At 49.7% G+C, this 27,842-nt stretch overlaps 1 protein-coding gene across 1 annotated transcript; it reads right to left on the bottom strand.

Moving 5' to 3' along the window:
* Nucleotides 1–468: 468 nt before the first annotated feature.
* On the bottom strand, nt 469–26,543 carry ITGAD (integrin subunit alpha D). The gene is made up of 30 exons (XM_007186462.2): nt 26,457–26,543; nt 24,475–24,580; nt 22,031–22,134; nt 21,822–21,892; nt 21,582–21,696; nt 18,466–18,596; nt 17,562–17,707; nt 14,674–14,827; nt 14,424–14,574; nt 14,147–14,220; nt 12,730–12,859; nt 12,477–12,619; nt 12,187–12,327; nt 11,889–12,098; nt 11,071–11,201; nt 10,794–10,951; nt 9,645–9,799; nt 9,252–9,383; nt 8,167–8,240; nt 7,790–7,931; nt 5,830–5,943; nt 5,638–5,717; nt 5,446–5,529; nt 2,700–2,778; nt 2,433–2,540; nt 2,248–2,325; nt 1,941–2,054; nt 1,717–1,818; nt 1,344–1,454; nt 469–875 (listed from the first exon to the last, which is right to left on the bottom strand). Exons 1-30 carry the CDS (start codon nt 26,500–26,502, stop codon nt 762–764), a joined length of 3,498 nt encoding a protein of 1,165 aa, XP_007186524.2. The 5' UTR covers nt 26,503–26,543; the 3' UTR covers nt 469–761.
* Nucleotides 26,544–27,842: the final 1,299 nt, after the last annotated feature.

The raw sequence follows: 27,842 nt of genomic DNA on the forward strand, positions 1-27,842 counted from the left end.
CTAGAGACAATTGTGATTTCAAACACAGGATCTACAGCCTTCTGTGTAGATCTTGATGACCTAATTCTGGATTTGGAATATTTTGGTCATTCTCTATGACCACCTTTAATGGGTCTTCTGTGTTAGTTGGGAGAAATTAGATGCTCCCTTTCTGGAAGCCTGGTTCTCCTAGTTTGGAGGACCCCATTCAAGGGGGATGTTGGTTCAGACAAGCTCTGGACATTTCATTCACCTCCAGGACAGTCAGCTCACTTGCCATTACCAAGGAGCCTGAAGCCTAAGCTGAAACCCATGACCAACACACACACACACACACACACACACACACACACAACTTATTTTGCCCTCCTCTCCTAAAACTACTCACAGCACCATTAAGAAAAGATGCTCACAGGCCCCAGTCACCTGAGAAAGAGAGAACATTTTCTGTACCCACAAGCAGCCCCTCCCCCCTTACTAGAACAGCATTCAGGTCCCTAGATTAGAGCTCTTTCATACAAGGAAAGTGTGTTATAAACATCCGCATTTAATGTGACAATTCTTATACATATGAGAATTCATGCTGGCATCATGCCCGCTTCTGTAAAAAGTGGGTCATCACTGAAGAAGTCTGGTAGATATGTAAAAATATAAAAACCTCTCAACGCCTTGGGAAGATGACTGAGCACCTGGTAAGTTGCTCAGGCCAGTCCAGATCTACACAGAAGTTATTCCCATGGAAGTCAGCCCACGGGGGTAGAGATAAATGGGAAAGTGGATTCTTAGGACAAAGGCTGATTGGGGGCCTCACAGCTGAGATTCTCCCCATTGAATGTGGCAGTGTCTTCAGGGTTGTCACCCATCATTTCTTTGTATTGACGTTTGAAGAAGCCACACTATGAGGGGAAATAAATCAGAAAATCTGGATCAGAGGGCAGGGTAGGAAGTTGGGAGTAGGAAGAAGCTGAGACAGAAGAAGGAAACCAGACTGACTTGTATTTGTGTGCCAGAACACTTATGTGAACAACAGCTATCACATACTGAGTGTCTTCTCTGTGCCCAGCTCAGTAGCTGTACACATCATCCATAGCAAAAAAGCAAAGATTCCGCATACCCTGGCCTCATGTTTGTCTCATTTCAGTCACTCTATGATGTAGGTATTATTTCATTTCAAAAATGATGAAAGAGCCTCAGAGAGGTTGAGTAACTTGCCTGACATTATACAGCGAGTAAGAGCCAAAATGTGTACCCGGACCTGCCTGACTTCACTGTCTGAGTTCTTCCTGCTATACCATCCTGTCTGTGGGGGGGGGGGGGCAGGGGTTGGACGCTGGTGGTGTCAAGAGTGGGATGAAAACACTCACCTTGTACAGTGTAGCTGTGATGAGAGCCAGCAGCAGCAGTCCTCCCACAGAGCTGCTCACAATGAGGGGTATGGGGTTATAGACCTCATACTCTTCTAGCACCATCTCCACCTGATTTGGGGATCAGAAAGTATCAGGCCTCTTGCTGTTCCAGACTCCTCCCAGTTTCCCAATCTTTAACTCCCTCCCTTTCTTCATCAGGCTCTGCTCCAAGGGGTGAGATACAGAAGCACTCATGGGCTTAGAACAGTTGCCTGCCTAGGGACCTCCATCCTTCCTCCCTCCAGGCTTGCAAGCCCCCCACCCAGCATCACAGATTTAGCATCAGGAGCCCTCTGATCAGCCTGGTCACTGCCTACCACACGGTCACTACCTGGGCTCTCAGAAATGCCTCCTGTCCTGGAAGCTGGGAATACACGGATCTGTTGAAAATGATTTCAGCCACACTCACGACCAATGCCTTCTTCTGCAAAGTCTGCAAAAAAGAAGGGGAGGGCTGGGAACTAGCTCTGGGGAGGGCTTGGGGTTAGAGAAACACCCTGGCTTGAGGTGGGCACAGACACATCAGGCCCCACCTGAGTCTGGGAAAGGACACACCTGGCTGGCCCAACCGAAGCTGAGGTTGCCCTTCAGAATGAAGTCAAGTTCCTCCTGGATGCCGAAGGAGGGGATGTCACAGCGGAACCTCAGGCAGTCAGCAACGGAGCAGTCCTGGGGACAGGAGAGGAATGAAATGGAGGAGGGTCTTCACTTAAGGAGGAACCACAAGAGAAAATGAAATCTATCACATTTGGGGTGGGGAATAGATGGACAATCACAGAACGTAAACATGGTGATACAGCCAGCAGTACATTTCCCTGGATCCCCCAGCTCCTAGCTCGCCCTGCGGTGGGATCTTTCTCACCAGCACGAGACTGCTTGGAATCTGGGTCTGGAAGTCAGGTTGCTGGGGAGGTTCCCTCTCTGACACACAGGGGAGACTCTAGGAAGAGAGAGGAATAGCCATAGAATGATCCACAGTCCACTGGTGAGAGGGTGTGAGGCACTGTGGGATCAGACCCTGGAGAGTGACAAAAGGCAGGCAGGCACCTGTGAAGGGGCCACCATCGCCACATCCCACACAGCCACACCGTTCAGCAGGACTGGGACCCAGAAATGAATGCTGATGGCCAGATCTCTCTGACTCAGGTTATTCACCTGCAGAAAATAGAGACAAAACATTACTGTGGTCCCTGGAACATCCCAAATCCCCCGCCACCTTTCCTGGCTTCAGCCCTCGGCTCCTCTCCATCCTTGCCCACTAGCTTCCTACGTTCACATGGGCAGGACAGACGTGGATATTCCCTGGCCTCTCACACGATATCGATGCTCGGCTTCTTTTCTGCTCTTCTGGTCAGAAGCTGAAAAATTGAAGTACTTGGTGGATTCTTCCTGCCTGGAGAGAGAGAGGGCTTGTTGGTGAAAAACACCCCTGGGACCATCCTCAGTTGCACGCCAGCCTGCTGCTGAGGGCTCTGTTGGGCCCAGCAGATGACCCAGGGGAGCGATGATGGTCCCCCTGTGACTGTGCAGCCTCAGCTTCAGGTCCTCTTCTTCGTGGCCTTTGCCCCCGTCCCCCAGAACTGCTAGCTTGTCCCTTGAGACCCCGGCCCTTTCCTCTCCCCATGACTTTGCTCAAGCTCTTTTTTTTCCTGCTTGGAATGTCCTTACCCACTCCCCTTCTGGAAATTTTCACTTAAAGGCCCAACTTGAACATGACCTCTCGTGATGTCTGAACATTTCCCATGGGAAAAAGGCGTTCCCATTGCTTTCTCTACTAGGTACACGGTTGGCCTCCCGTAATGCTTGCAGAGGCAGCTGCCAGAGCAAATAAACCTAAGGGGACTTGAGGGAACCAAGGCCTGGAGGTGGGGTGCAAGCCCTTCCATGATGGGAATGAAGAAAATAGATCCGGCTCTCCTGGGGCAGTTAAGTAATTGGGAGGAAAGATGGTGTGTGGACACAAGCCCACAGAGTGGACATAAATGTCCCAGGCTGCAGGTGGCTTTCTTTCCATCCATCCATCCATCCATCCATCCATGGCCTCCTTTAGTCAACATTCATCATCTGCCAGGCTGTGTGCTTGACTCTGGAGATTCAACAGTTAACAAGCCATAATCCCTGTCTTCCCAGGGTTTAACATCTAAGGGCTCAGTGGAATCAGGCAAACAAGCAGAGGGACCTGCAGGTTTCACCAGTAACTAGTGTACAGAAACCAGGCCAGCCCTACAGAAACTCCATTGGCCCTACAGTTTTCCCACAGATGTGACTGTCAGCTTGGTGATTAAGCACATAGGCCAGACCACCTGGGTTCACATCTCAGGTCCACCACTTCCTACCTGAGTAACTTAAGGCAAATTCCTTAACCTCTCTGGGCCCCTGTAGTTTTTTCCTCCTTAAAACGGAGATGCTAACAATAATGCCTGTAACAGATTCGTGATGAGGTTTGTAGCAGTGCCATAAATGTTAAAATCTACTTTTCCACTTAGTATACTAGCCTTCCTCGCTGCTCCCCACCCTACCCCTTTCTCTCTCTGCTTCAGTTTTCTCACCTTAAAATCTCCCAGTTCTAAACCTCTTTTCAAATTTGAGTAGATCACTCAGCTTCTCCAATCCTTGGAGAGGCATGTAGTATATGGCCATGGACACAGCTCTGGAGCCAAACCACCTGGGTTTGATTCCTGGTTCTGCCACTTACCAGCTGAATGACAGGGGTGAAAACCTCTGGATTTCCTTGTTGGCAAAAAGGTGTATAACAATAACTGTATAGGGACTTCCCTGGTGGCGCAGTGGTTAAGAATCCACCTGCCAGTGCAGGGGACACAGGTTCGAGCCCTGGTCCGGGAGGATCCCACATGCTGCGGAGCAATTAAGACCATGCACCACAACTATTGAGCCTGAGCTCTAGAGCCTGTGAGCCACCACTACTGAGCCCACGAACCACAACTACTGAGCCCACATGCCACAGCTACTGAAGCCCGCCTGGAGCCCGTGCTCCGCAACAAGAGACGCCACCACAATGAGAAGCCCACACACCGCAACGAAGAGTAGCCCCCACTCGATGCAACTAGAGGGAGCCTGTGTGCAGCAACGAAGACCCAACGCAGCCATAAATAAATAAATAAATAAATACATACATAAATAAATAAATAAATAAATAATAAATAAATTTACAATAGCTATATCACAGAGCTAATAGTGTGGTTAAATAAATGTAAAATACATGTAAAGTACTTAAAACAAGGCCTGGCATATCGTAAGTATATATGATTGTAAGCTCTTATTGTAAGTTTCAGTGTTTTCCCATGGAGAGAAGGGGAAATTCACACATGGAATTTGGAAGGGCAATGACACTGCTTGAACCCCCTCTCTAGTTCCCCTAAAAATTGGCACAGCAGCAAACTCTGCCCCATGGCAATATTATAAGCTTCTGATCAACTCTAAAGCCTCTGGAATTTAGCCAGGTGGGTGGGGCTCCTTGTCCTGCTCCCAGCCTGGCCCGCCCCTGCCCCTTCCCCAGCTTTTAGAAACCAGAGCAGCAGCCCTACACTTGCATTTCCTGTGGCCTGCACAGCCCTGGGCTCTTAAAAACCGTCCCAGCAGTTTCTCACATCTCTGCTCTCCTCTGAGTTTTGTGAAAACCTGACCATCTCTTCACTCTGTGTGGTGACAGACCATATCCTGTTGGGCACAACCTCCCCACTTCAGAGTGCTCAGAAAAGCCTCAGTCTTAATCTAGTAGCTTCAATTCAGCGTATTTGTGTTTAGCACAAAGGCTAGAATTGGCTTCATGTTAAAGGAAGCCTGCATCTTGGAGAGACAGAAGAGGATACACAGTGATGGCAAGGTATATATGTCCCACCAGCAGATCAGTTCATCAGAGAAGAACCAAGAATTGTGGGATATGGTGCTATGGTATAAATATATGGCTGGTCACAAGAATTGCCGTGTGGGGAATCAGAGAGGCTAGCTTAGATACCCATCCTCAAAAGAGCAGGCTGGCCTGCAGGGGGAGGTACTAGGCTTGGAGGAAGGTCCAAGGGGAGGGCCAGGGATTAAGTACCTGCTGATCACTGTGTAGACAGCATATTTCACTGGGAGCTCCAGCTGGAAGGTAGTGTTGTTGGATGTAGGCTTATTATTTTCACTGGAGGGAGAGAGGGGTGACTGGTTGGGAAGGAATCCAGGAGAGGAGTTTCTGGCTGGGGCATGAAAAAGGAGAGCGAAGGACACACCATATGTGGCCTGGGCTCACCTGCTTGCATTGGCCCTCAAAAGCAACTTGTCTCCCAGGGTGGCCTTGTAGGAGACATCAAATGTGACTATGAAGGTGCCCTGAGGGAGGAAGAAAGAAGGGTTGGGGATAGGGAAGGCCATGGTGGAGTGAGGGAAGGAAATGGGCCAGGATGAGGGAGAAGAGTGATGAAGACTGGGGGGAAGCTCTGACCTTAGTGCCCTCTTGGAAGACGGGGTGGTTGATGCTACAGCTGCTGCTCCTCAGGCCTTCATTCCCAGTGGGCACTGCCTCACATGCCAGGCGCAGGGGACGCTGATGGGGTTGCTTCCAGAGGAGGAGAATGAATTTTTAAAAATTTACCCACATGTATATATGGGCTTGATGTATAACAGTGGTGGCATTGCAAAGCAGTAGGGGAAATGACAAGTTTTCAGTAAATGGTCCTGGGTAAATTGGCCCATACAAAACAAACAAACAAACAAACAAACAAATACTGGATCCCTACCTCACTCCATACATTAGAATAAATCCTGACTGGATTAAAGACTCAAATGTGGAAAGGCAAAATTAGAAATCTTTTAAAAGATAATATAGGGGAATGTCTTTATATATAACCTTGGAGTAGGGATATATTTCTTAAACATGATACACACATAAAACACTAAATACAAAGGAAAATTTTGATAAAAATCAACCACAACCAAATTAAGACCATCTATTTATTAAAAGACGCTATAAAGAGACTGAAAAGACAAGCAGTAGGAATGGAAAAGGTATTTGAACACATATGACTGGAAGAGGACGAGTAACCAGAATATGCAAAGAGCTCTTACAACTCAATGAGAAAAAGATGGACAACTCAGTAGAAAAATAAGAAAAAGAGTTGGACAGGCACTTCCTAAAAGAAGAAATCCAAACAACCAAGAAGTCCAAAGTTGCTCAACCTCATTACAGAAATACAAATTAACACTGCAAAGAAATATCGTTACTCACCCACCAGATCAACAAAAATTTAGAAGTCTGACAATGCCAAGTGTTAGGGTAGATGTAAAGCCACAGGAACTCTCATACGTTGCTGATGGAAGTGTAAATAGGTGAAAATGGTTTGGCTTTACTTATTAAAATTGAAGATACACATAGCCAATGATCCAACAATTCCACATGTGGTATATACTTTCCAAATATTATGTGTAGGGGCACCAGGATACATGTTTAAGAATAGTCATAGCCAAAATCAGAAACAACTCAAATGACCATCTATCATCGAATGGGTAAATAAATTGTGATTTAGTCATGCAAAGGGATTCTAAATAGCAGTGAAAATATTCCATAGCCACAAGCAACAACATGGATGAATTTCACAAGCATAATATTGAAGAAAAGAAGAAAGACACAAAAGAACATACAATGTTGTTATCACTTATATTTGGAATCTAAAAAATGAGACAAATGAATGAATATAACAAAACAGAAACAGACTCACAGATCTAGAGAATAAACTAGTGATTACCAGTGGGGAGGAGAAGGGGGGCAGGAGCAAGATACAGGTCGTGGTTTAAGAGGTACAAACTACTGTGTATAAAATAAATAAGATACAAGGATATATTATACAGCACAGGGAATATAGGCAATATTTTATAATAATTTTAAATGGAGTATAATCTATAAAATATTGAATCACTATGTCATACACCTGAAACTAATATAAGATTGTAAATCAACCATAATTTAAAACTTGCAGGAAAAAAAGGAACATACAACATGTCTCCATTCATATAAAGTTCAAATATTGGCAAAACCCAAGAGTATTATCTAGAGATGTATTTATGGGTGGTAAAACTATAAAGAAATACAAGGAATTGATCATTGCAAAGTCAGAATAGTGATTACCTTTGGGAAGAGTGTGAGGTTAGGATGAGGAAAGGCACATAGTGAAAGGGCTTCTGGAGGTGCTAGCAGTGCTTTATTTCTTGACCTGGACATTAACTGCATAGACTTCTGCTTAATAGTTAGTCATTAAACTGTACATATGCCTTATGCACTTTGTGTGTGTGTGTGTGTGTGTGTATGTGTGTGTTTATATTTCATTATAGAAGAAATTAAGAGGAACCTATTATAACCCAGAGGAGGAGAAAGGTCCCAGCCACTAGAGCCCAAGGGAGCTGTTTACCTGGATTCTTAACACTCGTCGATAGGACAGCCCTGCTGGATAGTAGAAGCTGATCACAGTTCCATAGGAATCCTCGCCCTCATTCCACACCGTCACCGTCACATTGAGCTCCAGGGAGCTCCCCACAACCAGGGTCTGCAGGCTGAACAGGGAAGGACAAGACTGGGAGAGAGACTCAAGGAAGTAGATTGGAATTGAATCAGGGGCAGGGGCAGGGCTGTGGGAACTCACGAGCTACAGGCTGATAACCTTCCAATCAAAAGCATTTCTTTGTTAGAAGGAGAGCCAAAGGGAAACACAAGGACTTCTCATCCTATGAGGATGGGAGACCCAAAAGCTTGAGTGTCTGGCTATGAAAGGAGATAGAGCTCACTCACCCTGAGAAGCTGAGGCTGACACTCAGGTCCCCTTCACAGAGGTGATCTTGCCCACAGTTCTTCTCAAAGGGGAGCTGCAGCAAAACAGTATATTCTCTTCCCACCCATGTCTTAATCCATCTCCAATCCCCTCATTAGGAGCACTCATCGACATTGAGTATTAGCACCCGCCCTGCACCCAGCACCGTGCTAAACACTGGCAAGTACGGCAATGAGGGAGGGGCAGTTAGTATATAAAGGGAAGGTAAGACAAGATCCTTGGCTTCAAGGAACAGAAAGTTTAGCTGAGGAGTCAAATCCAACTCACACTGGAACAATCATTCAACAAACATTATAGATTGTCAATAATGGGACGGGTTCTGGGTCAGGAAAGGCGGGAACTACAGGTGAATTAGACATGGTTCTTGCACTCAAGGAACCTTCAATACCAAAGGAGCCACAGAATTAGACACAGATTGCTATGAGTCCAGTCACGTGATATTTGGCATGGTATCACCATGACACAACAGGAGGCCAGAGAAGAGGTGACAGATGCCGAGTGTCGTGTTCAAAAGAGAGGGAGATCAGACTTGGGCTTTGGGAACTAGAGATCTTTGAGGTGGAGAGAAGGCGATGTTTTCCAAATAAGAAATATGGCATACAGAAAGGATATAAAAATCAACTGCCAAATAATGGCTTCATCTGTTTATTGTGTGCCCTTACTAGGAACACTATGAGCAGTTCTAGGTACCTATGATCATTTGACAGTGCCTCCTCTGAAAGAATAAAGGAACTGTAATGTGAAAATTGAAGGAAGGAAGGAGGGAAAGAAGGAAGGAAGGAAGAAACACAACATGGACAAAGGCACAGAGATAGAAATGAGAAAAGTTGGGAAGGGTCTGCAGAATGAGAACCAGAGAGTTTATGTTGGGGTGAAGTGGATAACCAGCTGGGATGTGTGTAGGGATCCAAGCTGGGCAGGGCTGTGGTAATGGGGTGGAAGCATTTTAGATTTGAAGTGGTTGGTGGGAGCCACTGTAGGCTCTTAAGCACATGGCGACACCGTGAAAGTCAGCACATCCCTGGGACTTCATCGGAAGACTCACAGAAGCAGTGAAGCGGTCCTGTGAGCCCACAGCCAGCACAGGGCGTAGGTTCTGAGATGAGGAGATGGGCTCCCCAACCAGGGAGAAGTTGAGTCTCAGGATGATGGGGTTCCCCACGTCCTCCACACAGTCCTGAGGGAGAAGGGGCGTTCAAGAACCCACTCTCCTCCTCCTTACTTGCTACTACTCGGGCTTCTCCTCTACTGCATCCATGCCCCGCTGTCCAGACAGTGCCCCATCCACGCTGTGGAGCCCGGTTCCCCCGGCCCGACTTTCCCCTCTCCAGCTGCAGGCTCCCACCCCTCCCACCTCACTCAGCAGGGAGTGGAGATGCCAGAGGCTAGCCTTGGGCTCCTTCCTCCCTCTCCCTTTCCCAGAACCCAAAGTCCTCACTGGTAAAAGCAGCTTCATGGTGTCACAGTGCTCTCCCAGCCCTAGGGTTTTTCTTCGAGTCAAAGTCCAGTTCTTGGTCTCATCAAAAATGGCACGAGAAATCAGACGACCTGGGTCCAATGCCAGATCATACATGACAGAGCTTCGGACGTCACCTGAAGCAGAAGGGGGAATGGAAGACGGAAAGTGAGAGAAGCGTAAATGTTCTGTTTTCATTGTTTCATGCAGTAAAGATTTGCTGAGCGCTTTCTGTGGGCCGTGAACTGTACCAGGTGCTGGGGATACATGTGGGGAAGGTGGAGAATTATGGTCCCTGCCCTCATAAGCTCACAGCCTAGAAACAGAGACCAGCACGTAGGACATAACATCACAGCAAGATCCATGCAAGGGTGGGATCCTCAGTGGTACCAAGGAGGGCTTGTTAACTCAGACTGGGGGTCAGAGATGCTTTCCTGGATGGGCCTTGTCTGAGCTCCGACCTGGAGGATGAACAGGAGTCAGGTGAAAAGCGGGGAGGGGAAAATCCCAGACTCTGGGAATAGTGGCTAAGACCAGAAGGGAGAGGGAGGTTGGCACATTAATTAAAAAGGAGTTCCCTGGAGGTCCAGTGGTTAGGACTCTGCATTTTCTCTGCTGAGGGCCTGGGTTCAATCCCTGATGGGGGAAGTGAGATCCCACAAGACACGTGGCCCGGCCAAAAAAAAAAAAAAGTGTATGGCATAGGGGGGAAGGGGACAAGGTGAGGCTGGAAAGGCAGAGAGGGACCAAATCATGGGGTCATTGTGGGCAAAACTTCTGGTCTTTATAAACGCAAGAAGGGGGCGGTTGAGGGGTGTTAAGCAGTGTTTAGGACCAATCGCTGTAGTTCCCTGTGGATAGCGGAGGGGGCATGCAAGAATAGCCGTGGGCACAGCTCAGAGTGGGTGGGAAGGAGAAGCCGTGTCCTCTAGGGAGGCGGTAGAGAGAGCATACCTCGGATGTGTCCTGGAGACAGAACCTAGAGGCCCGGGTGTGGGAAGAGGGAGGGAGAAGGACAGCTGGGTGGACATGGAGGTGAGATTTGGGTTCCTAGGCTCATTCTGTCCTGAGGATAGGGCTGGGGGCCTCTCGGGGGCAGCGAGGGTCTGGGTCTACCAGGAGGAAACTCACCTAGCTGGTCCTGTGAGCTTTTGTGGATAGTGAGACAGACTGTGGCATCCCCAGCTTCCAGGGCGGTGGGCAGCTCTTCCCAGCACTGGTACACAGACTTTGTCACCTCCGGGGGCGTGAATCTCATAGCCACCTCCACGTTCAGCACCGGCAGGCTCCTGAGGGTGCATGAGGGGCTGAGGACCGGCCTCTGGCCCCCAGAAAGAGAACACGGGAGGGGGCAGCTTAGTGAATCAGACACAAGGGGCAGGCAAGGCGGCAGTAGGGGAGTTGTCACCTGAGCAGCAGCGCGTGCCCCTGGGCCCCGACGGCCAGGTCCACCAGCCCATCCTGGGTGAGGTCCTGACCCCCGCTCAGTGAGTGCCCGAAATACTGGAGCCTGGGGGAGAGCTGGGAGCTTGCAATCCGCTGGTCAGGGAAGGACAAAAGAAGTGAAAGTCAAGGAAAGCGGATTGGAAAGGTTGGAGAAGAAAGATTTGGAAAGGACACTGAGTAGAGAAGTTGAACAGCGGGGAGGAGTGGAGAGCAAGCAAAGTGAGGGCCCCACAGTCCACAGGCAGAGAGGGGAGCACTTTTGGTCCAATGAGGACCACGAAAGTGCAGGTTAATGACAAAATCAAAGCGTAATGATGGGAGCATAATAGATTCATTTATTCATCGTTTATACATTGAGTCATAAATTACGTATGTTCATTCATAAATATTTGAGGAATGGAGTGCTTAGTGCTCTCACTGAGTTATCTTTACAAGAAGCCAATAGAATTTGCTCATCCTTTCATAGAAGGAAACCAAGGCTCACAGAGGCTAAATCGGTCACTTGCCTGAGGCCACGCAGCTCACAGGGCTGGTCAGGCATTTGACCTGAGGCCTGTGATCTCTTAACTACTAAGCTGCCCACACAGTTTGAAGTCTGGAGTCAAAGGAGAGAAAAGAGAATTTGTGCTTAGCTGGGCCTGGGGAAATTCAGGAAAGTAAACCACTAAAAGGAGGAGGGGAATGGTCACTGCCGAGGCGGGTGGCAGGAGGCAGCATCAGGTGAATCTACGACAGGGGGGAGGAGGCGAACAGAAGAGGCTGAAGGCAGAGGGGGCTCACCTGGCTGTGGGCGGGGCTGATGCCCAGTCCCGAGGTTCCGTGAAACAGGTAGACAGCACCCCAGTTCTCCTGCTCTCCCGGGGCCCCGATGGCCACGTCCGTCAGCCTGTCCCCGTTCACATCCCCCAGCACCGTCAGAGCTGCCCCAAAGCGGCCCCAGGGGTGGCCTTGCTCCCCTCGCAGGACAGCACCACACTGCCACTTAGCCCTCTGCAGAACAAAAACAGTGTCAGGGCTCAACCCAGGAGACCCCTCCACACCCAGACCCCACCCAGCCCGGGTCTCATCAGCCACTCACCGCTTGAGGCAAGGGGCACACAGACACCTGCCCCCCCCGGCTCTGCTCATAGTAATGGGGGGCCCCGATGAGGACCAGGTCGGAGCTGCCATCTCTGTCCACGTCCACGGAACTGAGGGAGGCCCCGAAGTAGGAGCCGATCTGGAGGGCAGAGCGTGGAGTCATCCTGCCTACCCCTGCACCCGCTCTGGGCCAGGTCCCGCCTCTCCCCAGATACCAGCCCTTCCCTGCTGGGCCCTACACCCCCTTCCTCTCCCTCTCTGCCCTGGAGACCCTCCTCCACACCCAACCTGGGTCCCTGTGACTTCAGCCTTCGGCCTCCATTGCCCGGACACCTGGGTGAAGATGACAACCTTCCCGGTGTGCTGATGGCGGGGGGCCCCCAGGACCAGGCTGTGTACCCCCTTCCAAATGGCCAGCTCTGTGGAGTAACCTGAGGGGACCGGGCCTCAGCACAGAGGCTTCCACTCCCCACCCCCGGGCCCCTGCCCTTCCCAGGCAGCCCGTCTCCCGCCCGGCCCTCTGACCACAGCCTTGCCTCACCCAGGTAAGAGTCCCTCATGTCCGCGTGCTCCTGAGACATGTTGATGAAGGTGGGGCTCCTATTTGGGGGGTACAGGAAGGCACCTCCAGACCAGCTGAAGCTCCCCACAGCCCCCAGAACTGGTCCATCCTGGGAGGAAAGGATTCCAGGGCTGAGCAGGTGGGAAGAAGAAGAAGATAGCCTATTCCGAAGCAATGGCTGCCGCTGACTCCGCCCAGCATGTGGAATTGTCTTTGGTCTTCCCTAGCTCTCACCAGCAGCCTCCGTGTCCCTGATTCCTACATCTCTCAGTCCGTCCCCACCGCCGCCATCACGGTCACCCCAGCGCCTCTCACCCACTGCCCTTCCTGCCTCCTAGCTTGCTTTCCTCTGCTTCATCTACTGCCCCAGAGTTGGGTTTCTTCCAACCCAAACGTGCCGCCACCACGCTGCTGGCCAACCAAGGTGGCTCACTGTCCCCAAGCTCCTGAGGATGGCATTTAGGATCCTTCCCAATCGAGCCGGTGGAGTGACACTCTGTTCCAAAATACACCTAGCCTCTGGCCCGGACGCTCCTCTCTCCACCTTCTGGGACGCAGCTCCTCTCTCTGGAAGAGTCAACCTCTAAGTCACCTCTGCGAGGTCTTCCTTGGCTCCCTCAGGAAGTGATCGGCATTTCCTCCTCTGAATGCTTATTGCCTTTTCAAACTTTTGATTATGGCTAATTTAGGACATATACAAAAGTCCAAAGAAATGTGTAATGAACCCATAAGAACCCGTGACCCAGCATCAGTGATTAACTCATGACAAACCTTGTTCCATGTCTACGTCCCCCTCAATTGCCCTCAAAATTATTCTGAAGCAAATCCCTCTGGATATTTTGAACACACATCTACTTTCAGACAATTGTCTGTCTATATTGTCACTTCTTTGGTCTGCATGGGCTGGTCTTTCCCATCTCCCCCACCCTCTCTCCACGCTGCCCCTAGCTCACTCTGCTCCAGCTGTGCTGGCCCTTCTAGCTCTCTAGTACAGTAACCTTGTTCCTGACTCAGGACCTTTGCACTTGCTTTTTCCTCTACCTGGAGCAATCTCTCGCCAGATTTTTTCAGGCCTGGCCCTTTCTCATCATTCAGCCTCAGCTGTTACTCCTTAGGCCTCCTCTGGTCACCTCTCTTTCTCTATCCCAATGCTTAGCACAATCTGAAAGTCTTTCGTTTGTTGGTTGTTTGTCACCTTCTCCCACTAGTTATGCGATCCAGGAGAGCAGGAACCTCCGCTATCCTGTTCTCTGTACCTACATACGCTGCCTGTGTGTCTCTCCGGACTAGATGGTGAGCTTGAGGACAGGGTCTGCGTCCTTGTTTATTCTGGTTCCCAGCTCCCCACACAGGGCAGGTGCCTGATACTCGTTAATCAAGCATACACTCCACCCACCGTTGTGAGGATGGAACTGAAGCCTTCTTGAGACATCTCATGCTGGAAGAAGCTACTTGTCTTTGACTGCGTTCCTGTGGGGAAACAGGTCAATCAGGCTCCCGGAGACCTTGAGGCCATGAAGATTCAGAGCAGAGAGAGGAGAATGTGGTCTGGGGCTTGGGTTCTGGGGAACAATTTTGGGTGAGCTACGAGCAGGGATGAACCTTCAGGACTGAGGGGGACAACTGGGTCGCGACTCTTAAAATTCCGAGACCCAAGGTCACTCCCCGTTTACCCTCGACTGCAAAGATCTTCTCCTGCAGCTGCTGCTGGATGTTGCTGAGTGCTGCAAAGTTGTCCACCTTGAACACGTGGTCCTCTGAAGGCACCGAGCCAATGATGTTCAGCTCCTGCCTGGCAGTGGGATCCTGGAAAGCATCTCCCACCTGCGGCAGAGAGGCAGCTGAGGAGGAGGAGCCCGCCAGCCCTTCTGCCTGGGGGAGGTGCAGGCTGATTCTGGGGGAGCCATGGGGAAGGGGACGCACCCCAATGGCATAGCGGATGATGTTGGCTCTGTCCGCCTGGGGGATGACGTCGCTGTATTTCAGGGGGTCTTTATATTTCTGCCCATCTGTGATGACAATGAGGATCTTCTTGGCAGTTTTACGGGCCCCATTCTTACTGTGAAATAGTTCTTTCCTGTCGAGGAAGAAAAGGAGGGTGACTCTACTGAGATTCTGGGAAGAAATCATTTGCAGCACTAGAAGCTCCTCTGGAAAGACTGGGGAGTCCTGGCACCCTGAGACTCAGGCATGTTAAGACATGGATACATACTGACAATAATTAGTGAGACCGAGAACAAAGGTACTCATATTCCTTGCCCCTAAAGTTCCATCCACTACAGAACCTCATTCCCAGGAGGCAACAAGGCAAGTTGCTTCACCTCTCTGCACCTTTGCTTCTCTCCAGGCAAGAGGAGAGCAATAATTGTGCCATAGCTGGTCTCCAAAGATGGTCCCCAGTGAGCCACACCTGGTTCCCTTCCCGTATTGAACCTGGCCTGTGACTCCCTTTTATCAGCAGCATGCAACAGAAGTGACCCTCTGCCAGTTATGGGCCTAAGAAACCTTGGTAGCTTTTGCACTTTGGGGAGCCCTGCGCCGCCATGAGAGAAGTCTAGCCAACCTGTTAGAGGCACCCCATGGAGTGGCCACATGACGAGAGAGGCCCAGCCATCCCAGCTGAGCCCAGCCTTCCAGCCAATCCTGCCAAGGCCGCAGCCACGTGAATGAAGCTCTCATAGTCCAGCCTCAGCTGCCACATGGCCACAGCCACATGAGAGACCCCACCTGAGAACAGCTGAGCCCCAGGATCATGAAAAGTAGTAACAAAAGGGGTGTTGTTTAAGCCACTAAATTTGGGAGTGGTTTGTCAGGCAGCAATAGATAACTGAGACAGATAGTATCAGGTTATTCTGAGGGTCAAATGAGGTGAAGCTTTTCCAACAGTGACTGGCCTATAGGTAAGCATTAATTCTATGGTAGCTGTTACAAATGATTAAAAATGTAACATATATGGTCATGCAGCTCTACAAACTCAGAATAAACACACACACACACACATATGCACCAAATAACATACACATGCCAAATATAATACTGAAGCAACCTAAATGTCCCGTGTTAGGGAAGGGGTTTAGCAAATCATGACCCAGGCCCTTGATGGAAAAGTACACAGCCATTTCAAAGGAAAACAATAAAAGCTGTAGAGAAACATGGAACAGGTTTATGTAACAGATGGAAAAAAATGGCAGGATGAAAATAGTTTCTGCCCTGATTGTGACTATATAAAATATGTCTAAATAAAGACAAGGATGGAAATGATATTGTGCTTTTTGAGAGTAGGATTTATTTATTCATTTGTACTTATTCTTTCTTGTTGCCAAAATGCTGTGAGATGGTTGGCTAGAGGAACTGTAGGTAATATTTCTTTTTTTTTTTTCAAAAATTTCCTTAAAGGGCTTCCCTGGTGGCGCAGTGGTTGAGAATCTGCCTGCCAATGCAGGGGACACTGGTTCGAGCCCTGGTCTGGGAAGATCCCACATGCCGCGGAGCGACTGGGCCCGTGAGCCACAACTACTGAGCCTGCGCGTCTGGAGCCTGTGCTCCGCAACAAGAGAGGCTGCGATAGTGAGAGGCCCGCGCACCGTGATGAAGAGTGGCCCCCACTTGCCACAACTAGGGAAAGCCCTCGCACAGAAGCAAAGACCCAACACAGCCAAAAATAAATAAATAAATTAATTAATTTTAAAAAAATGTACTTAAAAAAAAAATTTCCTTAATGTTGTTGCCTTTTTGTCTTTTTTGTAATGAAACTTCTAAAAGAAAGAAAAAACAAAAACACAGCAACAACCCAGTCAGTAGCAGAGCTGGGCTTGGCTCTAGGGAGCAGGGAGGTGATGGGAGAGGATGGATGTTGATGAGAACCACACCATCGCCCACTGCTGGGAGGAGATTTAGGGACTAGGAAAAGATGCCCCTCCTGTGTGATTTTCAACTCAAGGGACAGAGGCTTTCTTCCTGGTTGTCCAGTCGCAACAGGTCAGTGTTCAAGGCAGAAAAGCCACCCAAAAGTAAAGAGAGTGCCTTTGGAGAGATCATCCCTTTTTCAATATTTCTCCAGCACCATCCCCAGGGCAGTGCCCAAGGGTGTGCAGGAAGTCAAGGATCCCAGACATTCTACCCAGTTCTTTCCCATGGAAACCACACATTCCATTGTGGTCCCACCACCTAAGCCATTTTCTTCCTGGACCACCTAGCCCCCAGTGCTGGGCAGGCACATGGTACATAGAGACTTGAATGGATGAGGGATGAGAGGATGAAGGGATGAAGGGAGCTGAGTGGGGAGAAAGGCACAAAGAAGACACTTGGCAATAATTCCTGAGTCCCTTCCAGGGAGGTAAAGAGGAGCTGCATCATTTTTTGGATAAAATCCCCAACCATTTATCTCGCACTTCTTGTGCGGAAACACCTCACTCATGTTATCTCGCTTAATCCTTACAACCAAGTTGTGAGTTTATCCTCATTGGACAGTTTCCTGAGACTTAGAAAGAGTCAGTAACTCCAAGGGTGGCCCAGGTAGCTAGTGGAGAGCCAGGATGGGAAGCAAAGCCCAGGTGGGCTCAGGGTCCAGCCAAGCCAAAGCCAGGCAAAGGGGAAACACGCTGCAGAGGAGTCCCGCCCTAGATCAGGGGATCGCAATGAGCGATGGGACCAGAAACACTCCAGGGAGGACTCTGCCTAGAGCCCCCTCACTTCCCTGTGAGCCCCTTTCCCCAGAGCCTCCCTCAGCCTCTATGAAGGGCTGTGCAGACCCAGCAGGAGGTAGCAGTGAGGTAGCAGCTCATTCACAGGCAGCAGGGGGCGGAGCTTACACCACTGTCTGGATGCCCGTGGCTGTGAACGTCAGGCCACTCAGTTGGACGATGGGATCCACCAGGCTCTGAGGGCTCTGGCTGGTCTGAAATTGGCTGAAGGTGAAGTGGGTCTTCAGAAGGTTTGAGTATTGGATCAGAGAGAACTGTGAAGGCCAAGAAGAGGACCCTGGGGCTTGGGAGTTGTTTTTTAGGAAGTTTTTTATTTTGGAATAATTTTGCATTTACAAACCATGTTCCATGTGGTTTTGAGGCCCAACAAATATATACTGAGACCCAGAAAAAAATAAATGGCCCCAAAAGAAAACTGGAAAATCAAAACCAAATAATGTTTCTTTCATCGTTTACAAAGAATAGCCTTGCCAACCACAATATTTGTTAAACTTAGATTTTTTTTTAAATTTATAATACATGAAATCAATTTGTAGGTTATATTTCCTTGCTTCTCAAGAATTTGTGTATATATATATATATATAATATATATATATAATATATATATTTATACACACACACACACTGACTACGGGGAAATAAAATAATAAGATAAAGAAATCGTGAGTTACATGGAAAACATAATAAAGAAATCATCATTTGGCCAAGTTACCTTCAGTCAAATTTCACAGTAAGAGGATTTGATAATCCTTTCAATGTATTTAAACAGCAAAAACATTGTATTTCCTGTGGCATGTGGGGACATAGCACATGTGATGGGGTTACCTCCTCAGGTTAGGGCTCAAATCGGCCCTGCACTGGGACCATACCTTGACCTTGGACCCTGGCCTCCTCATGGCACAAGTCCACTGAGCCAGCCCCCAGCGATGCCAGGCCCGCTCCCAGGTTGGCCTTCCCAGAGGTAGACCCTCCCCGATCCCAATCCCCAAGCCTCGGGGGCCCAGCCTTCACCAGTGTGTGGGTGCCCTTGAACTGGTCCATCACAGCTCTGACAAAGTTCTTCATCCGTTTAAAGTCATTTCGGTCAATGCTGCCAGAGCCATCAATCAGGAAGACAATGTCTATCTCTTGATTTGGACACTCTGCAGAGAGAGAGGGAGGAATCAGAAATGCATGGGCAGGTCCCAGCCACTTCCTGGGACCCAGAAACCCTTTCTACTCCACAGAGTCAGGGGGCCATCCTTGGCGTAGGGATGCCAAGGCCCCCTGGCCCACTCAGTTTCTGACACCCTCCACTGAGGAGGTCCAAATCTGTTGCCCAAGCCCCTTCTCCCTTCAGCAGAATCCCTGTTGCTCCCCTCCTTCCACAAGGCCTACAAAAGGGGAGAAAGAAGTAGAGGGTGGGGGCCGGGTGGGTTTCTCACTCATTTAGTCAACAAATATTTATTGAATACACCACCAGGGATACTGTGGGGCACAGTGGAAGGCAATTTAGTGAAGTGATTCAGAATGTGCATCCTGGAGCCAGCATGCCTGGGCTCGAATCCCACCTCTGCCCACCTCTTAGTGGTGAATGCAGGCAAGTTACATAACTTCACTGGGCTTCAGTTTTCCCCATCTGTAAAATGGGTAATAGTAGTGCCTACCACATGGGATTATTGCAAAGATAAAAAGAATGAATATGTACATAAAGTACTTAAGACAGGGCCTGGCACCCCATAAGGGGTAGCTGTTATCACCATCATCACCACATGCCAGGCATTGTTCTAGGCCCAAGGACACACCTGCAGCGGATGCTAAGGTGTACCACCAAGACCTGCCCCCCATCAGGATGGAGGTGCTCATTCCCAGCTGCAGGAAGTTGGCTGTTGATGGCTCCCAGCAGAGTTCCTCCCTAAGTGTCACCCCACTCAAAAGGGAGGTGCCTTGCCCGAGGTCACCTCCTGCTCCTGCGGGCAACCCATATCCGGCCACGCTCCGAGCTCTCCATGGGGCAGGTGAGGCCTCTCACAGTGCACCCTCTCCATCTGCCAAGTCCTGCTTCCCTCACACTCTCATAAGGGTCGCTCCCGAGAACATTCCCAGGTGAACCTCAGAGTCTATCTCTGGGGAAATCTGATTTAAGACCATAGCTTTAAAAAAGATCTCATCCCTGCCCTTGTGGAGTCCACACCATAATGGAAAGACACATCATACGTAAATGAACAAATAAAACATTTCAGGTTGTCCCCAGACTTACGTAGGGGCTTGTGGCCTGCGTGCAAAACCCGGTTGATGCCTCCACTAGCAGCCCACATCCTGTGTTGGTCCCAGGGTGCTGGGAGGTCAGATCACCACAGCTCTGAGGTGTGATGCTGAGCTGTGGTACCCTGCCTCAGGGCACTGAAGCAAAAATGCCTTCTCCCATCTCCTCACTCCTCACCCATCCCACCTACTCAACCAACATCACCAGTGCCCAGAAGAAATGGAAGATCACTTCCCTCCCTTCTTCCTTGAAGACCAGGAAATCCAGCCACCGACACAGCAGGCCGAGAAGCCCTCAGGTGCTCCCCTTCTCACCCTTGATCTGTCCCCGACAGCTGGGTAGCTGGCGTTCCCTGCCACCACATCTTGTACTTGGGCCCACATTTTTAGCTGTATCACAAAACCACCCCCACATGCTCTCTCAGATTAGTCCTGGGGCCAGCGCCCTCGCAATGTCACTTCTGTTTCTTGCTCCTTTTATTGCATCCACTGGGCTTCCCATAGCAGGCAGCTGGCTGTAGCTGAATGGCCTTCTGAAAAAGAACCGAGCCAATCAGGCAAGGTTGACTCAAGCTCTGGGCTCTGCCACTTCCTAAATTGGAAACTCACCTCTCTGAGCCTCAGTTTTCTCTATAAAATGGGGATCATCCTGGCCTCCACAAGGATCTTGAGAGGATGCTATAAAGTGATGCACACCCAGCACCCAGTACCCAGTACTGCCTGGCACACAGTCTTGCCAAATCTAGGCAAACCTGCCTCGTCTGGACCAGTTTTACACATCTGTGTCCCATTTTCATCAGGCATCCCACGTCATGAGCCCCAGAAACATCTAGGAAAAGACATTTATCACCTAGTAAATGTCTGGCTGCACAGACATCCTAGGTGGGCCATGGTACCCACAAGAGTCTTTTCCACTCTCTCTGTCCCCTCTGTAGACTCTGCTCTCACAATTTGGTCTGGGGGCTCTTTCTGCTGCTGTTTCACTTTCTGCTAAAAGCCCACCAAGGCTGGCATCATGGTTTCTCTGGTCCAAAACATGCCTTGAGTTTTGAAACATGCCTGGATCTCACTTGGGGCCCACTATTCCCTCTGATGCCACAGATGGGGCAGTTTATCTGTATCTTCCTCCTAGACGGAACACATGGTCTTCAGCTAGAAAATCAGTCATAATGGCGATCACATACATGTGCCAGAAAGGAGTCTAAGCACTTTATGTGTATTAAATTTTTTAATCCTAATAGCCACCTCGATTATTAAGTTCCATTTTGCCAATGAGGAAACTAAGGTCCAGGGAAAGAAGCCACTTGCCCAAGGACACAGAAGATGAACTTGTAGAGACAGACTCTCAGAGAGAAGCCACGGCAGGGCCCCCAGGCACCATTCTCTGTGGATGACATCAGTGCTGCAAAACTGTGTCTCACACTCCCCATGGCCGGGTCGTTTGCTCCCCTTGGAAGGGGAAGAGTGAGTCTGGGGGGTCCTGGCAGCTCAGCAGTGAATGACCCAGGACTGCTTCCCTCTTGGATTCTTGGACCTATCGTCCTCACCACACATCTTCACCCCCCCAAGGCCCTTCGTCTGGAAACCAGGAGGCATCCCTGCACCTGTTGGCAGATGTAGGGCCCTCATGCCTCCTGCAAGGGCTGGATTCCCTCCTGCCCCATCAGAGCCATTACCTCTTGGCCGGCTTAGGGCTCCTGCCATGAGCTACCCCTCCTGCCAGGCCAGACCATGGTCCCAGCCCTTCCTGAGCTTGCCGAGGCCTCTGGGAAGGGGCCTGCACACAGGAGGCCCAAGAGGCCGAGACCCAGGCTTCATGCTCTGCGCGCATGAGCAGTGCCAGCACGTGCTCAGCACCGAACTGCTGTCTCTAGGGGACCTACCTGACAGGGTGGCGGGGACTGTCCGGATGATCTGCAGGTGGGAGCCCAGCAGGAGGCAAGCGCCTTTTGCATACATGTTCTCCCCACAGGCTCTGTGCATGGTCGGGCCACAGGCCTGGGGACAGAGGCCTGTGTGGGCGAGGGGGCCCCCAGAACACTTCCCCTCCTTCTCGCCCAGCCCCAGCCTCCTCTGGCCCCTGTTCCTCCCTCGAGACCTTCCTGGGACCCAGAAACGCTCACCAGCAGCCAGGAGAGATGGGTGGAGGCCACCAGGGACAGGCCCAAGGACATGTTCACGGCCTCTGGGGGTGCTGAGAGGGCAGACACACAGGGTCACACTCAAGGACACACCCTCGTTTGGGGGGACAGTTGAGCTGGCGGCTGAGGAGGGAGGGGGCGGTCTGGTGTAGGAGGGTTGAGGGCCCTGATTCCTGGGGCGAGTCACTCACTATTCAGCAAGATGGGCCGACACAAGCCGGTGGCAGCCAGGCAGTCGTACAAACGTCCTGTTTTGTTGACCGCGACCACCTCCAGCGGGGCTCCCACCACGAGTCTGGAGGCACAGCCAGGACAGACAGTCACAGGTGGGGCTGGGGCACAAGGCGCTTCTGGTGAAGAAGTGTCACGGGGAAGTGAGACTTCATGAGGGGAGCTCTTGGCTTCGGCCACGTGTGAGGCTATTAAAAATCAGGGCCCGAGTCTAACCCACATATGCTGAAGGGCCGTGCTGGGCTTTTTGTTTATTTGTTTGTGTTTGTGTGTGTGTATACATAAATATATGTGTGTTTGTGTATGCAAATGGTTTGGGGGGTTGTGTGTGTGTGTGTGTGTGTGTGTTAACATTCACCCAAAATAATACTATTCAGAACAAAAACAGCCTTTCCCAGCCACAGGTCAGTGCAATTTGTTTCCTAGGAGCCATCATTCTGAGCCACCCAAGAAATAGGTCGCCTCAAATAGAAAAACTGGAAAAAACGTCCTGAAGCCATAAGCTTTTGAAGCCAAACAGATAATTCTGTAATTAATTGGACAATTTAAATATAAGATAAACAATTTAAATTGGACCATTTTTTTTTTTAAACTTTTTTTTGGGTTTGTTTATTTATTTGTTTGTTTATTTATTTATGGCTGTGTTGGGTCTTCGTTTCTGTGCAAGGGCTTTCTCTAGTTGTGGCAAGTGGGGGCCATTCTTCATCGCGCTGCGCGGGCCTCTCATTATCGCGGCCTCTCTTATTGAGGAGCACAGGCTCCAGACGCGCAGGCTCAGTAATTGTGGCTCACGGGCCTAGTTGCTCCGCGGCATGTGGGGTCTTCCCAGACCAGGGCTCGAACCCGTGTCCCCTGCATTGGCAGGCAGATTCTCAACCACTGCGCCACCAGGGAAGCCCCTAAATTGGACCATTTTAAGCAGCTGTATCAGAAGCCACATCTATATCTGCAGTCATATAAATGCAACCATTTATTTGCAAAATTCCTTGAGATGAGACAATTTTTTAATTTGGAAAAATGTTCTCACTATCAACAACCTTGCTACTCAGATGAGGAAACTAGACAAATACTAGTGTATTTTAACTAATTAGCCAAGCAAGTCTTGTTAAATTGTCATTTAAAGATTCCTTCTAGAGAGCCATTTCTTTCTGGAAACCTGAAATCCCTGTTTGTCTAAGGCTTGAGGATGAAACTGAATCAGATGGCTGGAGATGTAGCTGTTTGGGACCTGCTGGCACAAATGGGTGAATAAACTTTTAGTCTTAGACTATTGATCTGCATGTTTTTCTTCACCCCAACCCATTCCTTAGACGTGGGCTCAGTCTTCTCGTATTTGGGTAACAACTCAGCAGAAACGAGGAAAAACAGTAACTTTGTAGCCATCAGAATATCATCCAATATATATTATTTACTTTACTGTAAATACTGGTGAACAGCAGTCAATCAAGAGTTTTATATTCATTTTTTTAAAAAATAGGCCCCCAACACAAATTGGTGGTGATGGTAAGTGGGACAGAGGCTCTCTCCGGATTTGTTCGGTGTTGTGTCATCAGGAGAGTCCCAAGGGAACCCAGGCGAGAAGGGACTGGAGAGGTTCTACATCTTGATCTAGGTGGTGTTTACCTGGGTACACACATATGAAAAATTCATTGAGTTGGATTTTGGATTTGTGCATTTCAGTCTCTGTGTTATATTTCAACACAAACAAACAAAGAAAAAATAAAACTCTGGCGCCTGGCACTTGCTTCCACATTCCCAGTCTGCCAGCAGGGTGAGGAAGGAGGAGGGATGTACATTTAGAACTCAGTGACCTCTGTGTGCTCCCTCTTGGCCAAGTGAACTGTCCTGTGCTCTCAGGCTCCATTGCTAATGCCACCTCCTCTGTGAAGTCTACCTGGAATTCCCTCCTGGGTTTGAGGTCTCCCTTCCTCTGCCTCCCAGACTTTGGTTATGCTTGCATCACACTGTGACTTCAACTCCTTGGGTCCCTGTCTCTGGGACCCAAGAATGTGCACTTCTGGAGGCAGGGCAGGTACATAATTTGCTGGTCCCAGTGCAAAATAAAAATGCGGGGTCTCTTGTTCTTGGAAAAAAGGTTTTTCCCCCTTTCTTCTGCAGTGCCTCCCTCTCTGCCTGTCCTGGTGTTTCCTATTTGCTATTCGGTGTCACACTCCTTCATGCATGGGGATCCTCACAAGGCCAGCACAGACCCTTAAGGACTGGGCAGGCTGGGCACGGCTGACCCTGAACTTGCCCACCTCATGCCAGGGGTCAGTAGTCAGTGGTGTCATGTACAGGCTTCTCACCCATGCTGCCCTTCCTCCAGGGAACCTCCTGGGCTGCCACAAGCAGCCACCTGCCTGCAGGCCAAGTAGGTGGAGTTGGGGAAGTGGGCGGGGCCTACCTAGATCTGCCAAACTGGACCACGCTCTGCCCAAAGCCGGCTCCGTCCTCTTGGAAGACCATGGGCTCCTCCACATCCAAGTTGAATCCATGATAAGAAGCCAGGACTGAGGAATTCGGGAAGGGGAGGTGAGAGGGACAGCCAGAGAAGCCCCTTCTCCTCCAGACCCCTGATTTCTTGGGGTCTTGATACCCACCCCGCATAGCCTTGGTTCCCCATCTGCCCAAGAGAACGGCATTCTTTCCTTCTTTGTTTCCTGGTTGCCTTCTGTGTGGTTCCCATCTCTCACCCTCCGTCAAAAATAGTCAAATCACAATGCAACAGGCAACCATCCAGAGAAATGCCCCCTCATGGACACTTCAAATACATCCACAATCTGAAATTAGGCCAGTCACCTCCTGATAGCTTAGATCAGGAATGTCCTTTAAAGATAAAGTGACCGTACATTTACTGTCTAAACTGGGACCTTCTGAGAGTGGAAGGGGCACCATTAATAATTACACCAGGGATATTGGGACTGCCCCCAGGTCATCCCACTTAAAAACTGTCTTGCTCCCTCTTCTCATTATTCAGAGACCCTAAGATCCAGATTGAGGAACATACTTAGAATCCTGAGATTAATTATTTGTCATTATGTGTTCTCCATGTCCCCGTCCCTGGTGCCAGGCTCTAGGAGGGCAAACACTACTACATCTCTCTTGTCTTGGTGCCTGGGACAGTGCCTGGCCCTTAGCAGGTGACTTTAGTATTTGCTGACTGACCCAGAACTGCACAGCAAGTCACTGGCACAGCCAGGAATCCAGTTCACTCTCACCAACCTTGACTCATCAACGTCCCCCTTCCCAGAGGCTAAGCTAGAAAGCCTCAGGGAAGACCCCCTACATTTCAAGGGCTTTTTCCAACCCCCCCCGCAAGCAATTGTGGGGGGGTTGGAAAAAGCCCTCCCCATTCCTCCTAGAAGGGGAGGAATGAGGAGGGCTTTCCCATTCCTCCCCTTTAGGAGGGAAAAAGCCCTCCCACTTTCCTCCCCATTCCTCCTAGAAGGCCCGGCTGTCTCTGGATTGAGGAGTTGACCCCAAGAACAGGGAAGCTTTAAGGAGGTCAGGCGCCAGGCCAGGCAGTGACAGGGAGGGTCCAGACACCTGAACCCTGGGGCCCTGGGAAGAGGCTAGATGTTTAGGATGCTGGGACCCTCCTGCGGCCACGTGCAGGGGAGCCTCACGTCCTATGTCTTCCTCACAAAGGGTGATTCTGTTCCTGAAAGTGGCCCCTGTGAGCTGACAAGTAGCAGGACACCAAGGGACTCAGACCCAGGTGCCTCAGAAGCCGGGCAGGTGACATCAAAGAGTGAAGTTGGGGATGGTGGCATGAGCACCAGGGAATAAAGTGGGGTAGTCATTCCCAGGCTCTGGTACCCAGAGCAGCCAGACCTTCCCATTTCTCAAGAGAAGCTGGAAATCGGGATTTGGGGGTGAAATCTGATTTTCAACTGACACCCAACTGATTTTTTAAATGACACACGAATGTGGTCCTGATACCGTTGTCAACTTCTGGACTGTTCTCTTGGCAGCAGTGGGACAGCCTGCCTGAAATCAAGACTCGGGGGACATGCAGGACCAAGGAGGTGCTGTCCAAAGTCTTCCTCTTCCTCGCGGCTTCCCCTCCCAGGGGCGCTGGGGCAGACTCCCCTCACTCACAGCACCCACTCCAGGGCCCGCACAGGAGGGAGGGAGGCCGTGGGGAAGGTGGAGAGCAGATCACTCTCCACCCAAGCGTAACTCACGAGCCCACCTCCCTCAGCTTTGCTCAGCTCCCGCCCCTCCCCAGATTCCAGGCCATTCCTCCCTCCAAGCCAGACTGGATATGAGGCTTCTCCCCTTCCTTCAGCTCCTCCTGAGAGCTGAACGAGCAGCCCCCTGCCTGTCCTACCGGACAGAGACCCCACCGCAAGGCTTCTTCCAGCCCTGAGGAGCCCCACTCACCAGCCAGAAGCAGCACAACTCCAAAGGCCATCCCCGGGCAGCGCATCAGAGAAAAAGAGGCCTGGGCAGCAGAGCACTGAAGGCTGCTCCGAGTCTCGGGGGGAGCTAAAATAATGACTCAGGGCTTGACGTGGCAGGAGGAAGGCTCAGTGAGGAAGTACTTGGTTAATTATAGAAAGTCAGGGGCCCAAGGCCAAAGGCACCTTGGTGAAAAGCCCTCATATTCTCCCACCACCACCAGCTCCGGGGGCCTGGCTTCCTTCTCCAGGGTCCGGCTATCCCAGAAGACCACCCTCCCCCAGCCCTTGAGATCTACTTGATGCCCAGGGTCCTGGTAGCTCTCTGGGGCCTCAGGAATCAGGCTGCATATGAGAGGAAGGGACAGGACAGAGAGGTGGAGAGGCCCCACTGCATGGACATGAGCCTGGAGAGGAACACACCGCCGCCTCAGAGAGCACTTGTGGGGGGCAGGGCATGGGTGAGGGTGCTGTTTAAAGAGTGGACAGCCAAACTGGTAAATTCATACACTGAACTTACCAGTCAGCAATAGAAGAGAACAGACACAGATATGAGTAACAACATGGATGAATTTCAACTTTGTCATAAGTGAAAGACGCCAGGCACCAGATTGCATAATATATGAGTCCTTTCATATGAACAGGTGAAATTAATCTGCAAAGCTAGAAATCAGAAGAGTGATGGCCTCTGGCAGGGAGGGAACTTGTAAAGTGTTAAATTTAACATTCGACACACTTAATATTTTAACACTTGTTAAATCGGGGAAGGGTAAATAAATGGGTGGTTGTTATTTTTTTTTTTTTTTTTTTTTGGTTGTTATTTATTCTCCGTAATTTTCTGTGTGTGTGTGTGTGTGTGTGTGTTTTAACTGAAGTATAGTTGATTTACAATGTTGTGTTAGTTTCAGGTGTACAGCAAAGTGATTCAGTTATACATATACATATATTTTTTCAGATTCTTTTCCCTTATAGGTTCTTACAAAATATTGGCTATAGTTCCCTGTGCTATACAGTAGGTCCTTGTTGCTTATCTATTTTATATATAGTAGGGTGTATATGTTAATCCCAAACTCCTAATTTATCGCTTTCCCCCCTTTCCCCTTTGGTAACCATATCTGTGTGTTTTAAATATTCCACAGTTATGCATAAATGAATGTCTCTCAAAAGCATGAAAAAAGGTCCAACGTATAAAAGCTGAGGAATAGACTTAGAAGGCTAAAATTTGTGACAAAAATCCCTAACTATGGCATACTATGTTAAATATATATGTGACAGGCACTTGAAACACTTAAAATGTAGATTAAATGTCAAGCACAGTGGTCCCCCCTCACCCTTGGCTTTGATTTCCACGAAAATATGAAATAAAAGA

The sequence above is a fragment of the Balaenoptera acutorostrata genome, chromosome 15, assembly GCF_949987535.1.
Source record: "Balaenoptera acutorostrata chromosome 15, mBalAcu1.1, whole genome shotgun sequence".
In the NCBI taxonomy this organism is placed as follows: Eukaryota; Metazoa; Chordata; class Mammalia; order Artiodactyla; family Balaenopteridae; genus Balaenoptera; species Balaenoptera acutorostrata.